General features: G+C 36.5%; 1 protein-coding gene across 1 annotated transcript in view; it reads right to left on the minus strand.

Moving 5' to 3' along the window:
* Positions 1–7,488, minus strand: part of ORC2 (origin recognition complex subunit 2) — a 50,759-nt gene that overhangs the window by 22,130 nt on the left and 21,141 nt on the right. Inside the window, exons 7-9 of the mRNA XM_017545243.2 lie at positions 6,784–6,815; positions 3,251–3,311; positions 1,079–1,272 (exon numbers count right to left, since the gene is read on the minus strand). Of these exons, the coding sequence (XP_017400732.1) occupies positions 1,079–1,272; positions 3,251–3,311; positions 6,784–6,815 (287 nt within the window). The remainder of the gene's footprint in view (positions 1–1,078; positions 1,273–3,250; positions 3,312–6,783; positions 6,816–7,488) is intronic.

Genomic DNA, 7,488 nt, shown 5'->3' on the forward strand with positions numbered 1-7,488 from the left:
GATAACAGGCATGAGCCACCATGCCTAGCCTCAAATAGTCTTAGCAAATCCTTTAATATTAGCGTGGCTGAGGAGGAAATCAACTGCAAGGTAACAAAAGAAAAAAAAATCCCACAAACAAACCAAAAAACTGGCCTACTATTCCAGTAAAATGGAATTTTCTTCCCACACTATATGGTCTTCCGATTTTGGGCAGGACTAAACTAAACTCTAGGGCAAAGAAGGGACAGAAAGCTATCTAAGCAGTAGGCTCCTCAATTGCTCTGAATCTTTAGACAGAGGACCAGGATAATTTTCTAAAGTGAGGTGCCTGCAGTGTTCTTCCAAACGACTTAACATGGGTCTCTAGCAACATCATTCATTACACTGACTCGAACACATTGACAGTATTACAAAAACAATATACACTGAGAATTCATGCCTCCAATTGTCCAATCAATATTTACTTTAAAGTTCATTTTTTTCTGTCATTTTTTAAATTCTAATCCCATAGCATATTTAAAATTTTATTTATTTATTTATTTTGAGACGAAGTTTCCCTCTTATTGCCCGGGCTGGGGTGCAATGGCATGATCTTGGCTCACTGTAGCCTCTGCCTCCTGGGTTCCACTGATTCTCCTGCCTCAGCCTCCTGGGTAGCTGGGATTACAGCCACATAACACCACGCCTGGCTAGTTTTTGTGTTTTTAGTAGGGACAGGGTTTCACCATGTTGGCCAGGCTAGTCTCAAACTCCTAACCTCAGGTGATCCACCCACTTCGGCCTCCCAGAGTGCTGGGATTACAGGCGTCAGCCACCGTGCCTGGCCTAAAAAGTTCATTTTTATACAACAGACTTGAGATATCACTTTTAGCATATACTATTTACATATACTATGGTATTAATTCATGAATATTAGGCCAGAATAGAAAGCCCAGAAGTAGAAACAAATATATATGGGAATTTATGTGGAAGGCTGAGAAAAGAGAGAAAAGTGAAGAAAACATATTATTCTGAGAGATATGGATCTCTTAGGGTAGCCTATCTTTGAGATACTACACAATTTTTCTTTAAGGTTAAAGTCTCTCTCTTCACTTACTGTTTTATCTCTTTTCATTCTTTTAGAAGGTGTTTCTTTGCAAACAGGAGCTGAAACTACTCTATTCTGAGCTTGAATCTTTTGGCTGAATATGACTGCATTAGTGTCCTCTTCATATTCCTGTGCAACCCCTTCATCATCCTCTGAGTTGGAAGCAGAATATTCGCTTTCACTGTCAGAAGGAGACCTTGGAACTGTGGGGGGAAAAATAGCAATTTGGACAGTTTCACAATTTCATGGTTTGACAAGAGAGGCACTGTGGAGTAAAGGAAAGAGTGTGGGCTCTGAAGTAAGAGTCTGAATTCTGGTTTTGTCATTATTGGTTCATGATTTCACCAGAGCTAATTAATAAATTTTCTCAGCACCAGTTGATTTATTTATCAAATTAATAGTACAGAGTTTAATAAACCATTGTGAAGATTACACTGATATGTATATAAAGCAACTAACTAATAACGCCTGACACACAGGAACTGTGATAAAAATGGTTAATCATACCTAACACTGTTCTCCTTCCCTCTTCCTTGCTAACAGAACTCCAATTTTGCAAGATATGGCAATATGCCCCACCCTAGGGGATGAATCATGGTAACTGCCTTTTCCCTCTACTAGATACCTGCTTTCCCAGCCTCTGCTCCAACCATGGTTAACTATATATGAGCCCTTGACCAATTAACTGAAGGAAAATTTCTGGCAGCTTCTAGGAAAGATTTTCCTCACAGAAGAAAAGCCCCTATTTATACCCATCGTTTAAAGCTATGAAAACCATTTTGCAATACGAAGTATCAAACCTAAAGATGAAAAATGCTAGTGGCAAAGTAAAAAGATAGGAAGAATCTGGGTCCTTAATGGTACTGTTGAGTCACATCAACAATGGAACTTGCCACTCTATACTTGTTTTGATGTGAGATAATTAAATGTCTATGGCTTAAACTACCATTATAGATTTCTCTGTTGCTGCCTACCGAAAACATCATCCTAATATAGCACTCAATAAATGGCAGTTATGATTATAATTATTACTAATATATACACATACACCATCCCAGAGTTGATTCAAGAATTATCTTTTTCAACAAATCACCTCACCCCCACCACTCCCCAGAAATAATACAGCTAGTTTTACACTTACCAAATAAGAATAAAGCCAGTTTCACAAAAGTGAACTCCCAAAATATGAGTAAAAAAACTTTCTATTATTTTGAACAATAGAAATACTGCAGAGGATTATCCCGAGTCAGCATATAACAAATACAGATATTTAAAAAAGAAAAAAAAAGGCTTGATTTTGTGGGCATATATAGCTTAGCAGATTCAGATGCACATTGACTGCTGCTCATGATATATGCACAGCTTAGAAGTGGTAGCAGGTACCAGAAAATGTCTCTACCTTATTTACACATATGCTTCCTCCATGTAGGTATATATGTTTTGTGGTGATTAAGAAGGAAGAGGGAAGTTCACCTTCTGTCTAAAAAACAACTCATCTTTGGGATGAGGAGAAAATGTAAGACATAGGATATAGTTGATATGAAATAATATTCACAACTATAGAGACCTTTTACTGCTTTAATATACCAAATCATTTAGCATTACCATTTTTATGATGATTAAAAATTTTAACAACTCTATGAAATTAATACCTTGAAAACAAAGGGCTATGAATTATGAAGCCCTGATGTTCAGCTGAATTTAACAATGTTGGCTAATACTATTACTGTCAAGGGTCAACAGTATGAAAGAAGTTGACATCTTTCTGATATATAAAGGTCTAGTCATTTGCCCCAAAGTTAAATGTTCAAAAATCTGAAGCCGTATTTAATTTCATAAGAAGCAGGAGCCATGTTTGTCTACTTGATTTTGTTTAACACTCACTACAACTTGATTGTTTAATATTATTTCATTATAAAATTTCCAAAGAAATCAATAGAATCATTTCCAAACTATCTCAAAACAAATAAAAGGCATGTTATTTCATTGGAAAGACCCTTTTAGCTGACTTCAATATACACTTACTATAATGTGAAAGACATGATGCTGAGTGTTACAGCTAAAAGCCGACGATTTAAAAACCCAAGCATTCTAAATCTAGAACGTACATACTTAACTATTTATTGTCTCTTGTTTAGATGTTACTTTTTATAAAAATGTCATGTAAAAAGAAATACGTACCTATTAATCTTTTTCTTAGACTACGAGGTGCTGTTGACAGAAATTCACTTTTGTCATTGTTCTGTTTAAAAATAGAAAAAGCATTATAGTTAAATAATAACATGGAAGTTAATGACTGATCTGAGTAAAAGAGGCTAGAAAAGAAGAAAAATATTTTGCTTTCAATAGATTGCACTAGAACTAGAAAAGCCTAGTTCCTAGAACTAGAAGATAATGACAAATGAATTATTTGAAACAAAAAAGGGTTCCAAAATAACAAAAGAAATAACAAAATAAAAGAAACATAAATTCCAAAGGATTACTAGAATGATTCTAGAAATTGAATTCTACATATCTGTAAAGTATGTATATACTTTTATTATTATGTACCGAACAAATGAGTATAACAGCCTTTCGAACTACTTTCACCTATCAGATTTGTTACATATATATATATATATATATATATATTTTTTTTTTTTTTTTTTTTTTTTTTTCCAGACAGAGTCTCTTGTTGTGTCACCCAAGCTGGAGTGCAGTGGCATCATCTCGGTTCACTGCAACCTCTGCCTCTCGGGTTCAAGCAATTCTCCTGCTATTACAGGCACATGCCACCATGCCTAGCTAATTTTTATATTTCTAGTAGAGATGGGGTTTCACCATATTGGCCAGGCTGGTCTCAAACTCCTGACCTCAAGTGAACTACCAACCTGAGCCTCCCAAAGTGCTGGGATTACAGGTGTGAGCCACTGCACCCAGCCCAGTAGAATATTTTTTTAAAAAGATAATATTAAGTAGCATTGAGGGCACCCCTATGTATATGGCAATGGGCCTTTTAATGTTCTAGAAATTTACTGGTGTTAAAAAGTATTACATTCGGTGAGGAGAGAAACAGAGATTTATACTTTCTTACTTTCTGTATTTAAAAGATTGTAACTTATTACAGAAGTACAAAGTATGTTTTCCTATAGAATAAACACCATAAGTTTTTAGCACATGAAAACATCCACTGTTATATACATGTTAATTTCTAATAATATTGATAAAAAAGTTAAAGTACCCTGTGATTTTGTCAACATGAAAATATGACAAAAAAGATTTTAAGTTTATTGTCTTGTGATAGGTTGTTGGTGATAGTTATAAACATCATTAAAATCTGATTTGGGATATTAAGAATAGTATTCTAATAACTGAGCTAATCCTTTACCAATGGATTTACAGAACGTCTCAAACTTTTTTGATTAAGATTCTCAAAAATTTTTACATTTTGCCATGTTGACCTAGTACATGTGTGTATATACAACTGAAAAAAATATATAAAACAGAAATTTAAAATTCTGTTCTACTTCATTTGTTAAAAATGCAGGTTATGTCCTATTAAACTGATTTCAAGATTGAGATAACTTATATAGATCTACACAGCTTAAGTCTGAGAATTCATAACATCTACGTCAAAATAGCTGTTGCAGAAAATTCCTGCTTAAAAAAGACAAGATTAATAAATAATTTCTCTATTTGTTATAGAAAATTTCTGCAAACGAATCTATCTGGACAGTTTGCTCATTTGGGCAAATTGTTCTCCTATCAGGACAACAGATTACTCCCAGGGCAAAAAGATTATCCTATTAACAGTTATCAAGATACACTTTAAGACAGTCTCTTCATTGTGTCTGCCAATCCTAAAATATCATGTCCCCAACTTTTCCCAATACCAACCAGTTTACCATCCTGAAAAACCTGCTTTAAGCCACTTGAGCCCAGGATCCCTAAGCCCTATACATATTTTCTCTTGAACTTGCTCTTCTAAGACAGTACACTAAGATTCTGTCACAACGATATTGTCTCTTATTGTGATAGGTAGTTTTGTTTCTGGTTTTCTGGTCTTTTGGGAGAGCTGACAAGATCTACTAACGGGTTATAATCTATAATCTGAGAAAGAATAATCTAAATTCTTGATTGGATTAAGGCAATGAGTTTTTCTCCTTTTATACTGACACAACACACCAGATACAATATAGGAAAAAAGCATTATTAAAGACAAATGAAATTCTTGCATGTCTAATCTCATACCCAGACTTGTCTAAATAGGACATTCCTCTACAGGCCATGACCATGGCCTTCAATGTCTATACTGACTGTGGAGACAAAAGTGACTCCATCTTGGACGATAATCCATGTTAACTTCTGATTAGCCCCAGTTTCATGAATGCCTCCTGATTCCTACTTTATTTACTGCCTTCTGTGAAAGAACATGTGAACCTTGATATTATCACACAAATTATTGGCTACAATGCATATAGCATTCTTGCCCTCTTGACAATTAAAGAGGATTGCCTTTAATTATCTTGCTGGAACATATATACCCTTTCCTTATGGTATATAAGCCCTGGGTCTGGGGAGTAACAATGCAGAGAGCTACCTATCTTGTGGCTGCCAAGACCATACTCTGTCTTCAATAAAATACCCTTTACCAACAAACTAAACTTTTCTGCCTTGTCCTTTAGTTTCTTGGCTCCTTTGGCATGTGGAGGATGCTTTGCATATATGGCCCTTTCATTGAACACTCACATTCTTACTTAAGGGGTTCCCTTAACCTAAACCATGTATAAGCCCAGGTGTGTCAATCTATAGCTGCCCAGTCCTGGACACAGTTACTACCACATACTCAATGCTCTGAATTTGTCCATTCCTATCTGAGCTTGCCCACATCCAGGCAGGGCCACTTGACAAGCCATCATGAGAAAATTACACCACAAAAACATAAAGGAAGCCAGGCGTGGTGGCTCACACCTATATTACCAGTACTGTAGGAGGCCCAGGCGGGTGGATCGCTTGAGGTCAAGAGTTCAAGACCAACCTGGCCGAGGTAAAACCTTGCCTCTACTAAAAATACAAAAATTAGCCTGGTGTGGTGGCGCACACCTGTGATCCCAGCTACTCAGGAGGCTGAGACAGAAGAATCACTTAAACCTGAAAGGTGGAAGTTGCAGTGAGCTGAAATCCTGCCACTGTACTCCAGGCTGGGCTAGAGTGAGATTCCATCTTAAAAAAAAAAAAACCTCAAAGGAGGAGATAAAAATTGTCAATTCCTTTTAATTACTCTGGAATGTATTTGTGTAAGCCAGCCTAAGTTTTCAAATGTAAATTATAAAAGGATAGGGTAATGGATTTAGTGCATCTTGGGATCAAACTGCACACCACCACCCTCTGCCCCTCAACAAGTGAAACAGAACATGATATATAAAAGCAAAACCCCAAAAATTTCCAGGCCAGCTACACACAGCAGAAAAAGCACAACGGCTGGGTCTGGGGGGCCTGGCTCCATTTTCTAGCTGTTCTCCTTCCTAGTCAGGTACACTCACAAAAGTCACTTCACCTCTCTGAACCTCATATTCCCCATCTGTAAGTTAGGTATTTAACTGCCAAATATCTGTAAATTACAAAGCACTATATAAATTAAGAGATAAATTTTTTTCATCGAATTTCTGGTGATTTTTCATCATGTCTTACTTTGTAATATTAAGGCTTTTGCTTCTTTTTAATCAATTGCTTACCTTCAGCTGAACCTTGTCTGAAGCAGAATGTCCTAAAGAATGAAACAAAAAGCCATGACTTACTATAGACACTTCACTTTTCATCGTGGTCTAGTTTCATTAAAAGTAAAGTTGACCCGGCATGGTGGCTCACACCTGTAATCCCTGCACTTTGGGAGGCGAGGCAGGAGGATTGCTTGAGGTCAAGAGTTCAAGACCAACCTGGATAACATAGCGTGACCCTATCTCTATTCAAAAAATTAAAGATTAAAAAAAAAAAAAGCAAAATTGCAGCTTCTACATAGAAACGACCACATTATTACTAAATTTTAAATTAATTCCATCTTCACTAGAGAATTATCACTATTAATTTCATGATTACTCATATTATTATCAGCTACTTCCTGCATTTCTGTAGCATTCTAAAAGAAAAATGGAGCCCTTTTAAATTTTGATTATTGCAAGGTACAATTGGCCAGGTGCGCTGGCTCACGTCTATAATCCCTGCACTTTGGGAGGCTGAGGTGGGAGGATCACTTGAGGTCAGGAGTTCCAAAACAGCCCAAACAACATGGTGAAACCCCATTTTTACTAAAAATGCAAAAATTAGCCAGGTGTCATGGTGGGTGTCTGTAATCTCAGCTACCTGGGAGTCTGAGGCAGGAGAATTACTTAAACCAAGGAGGTGGAGATTGCACTGAGCCAAGATCACACCACGGCACACCA

The sequence above is a fragment of the Cebus imitator genome, unplaced genomic scaffold, assembly GCF_001604975.1.
Source record: "Cebus imitator isolate Cc_AM_T3 unplaced genomic scaffold, Cebus_imitator-1.0 Scaffold178, whole genome shotgun sequence".
Classification (NCBI taxonomy): Eukaryota; Metazoa; Chordata; class Mammalia; order Primates; family Cebidae; genus Cebus; species Cebus imitator.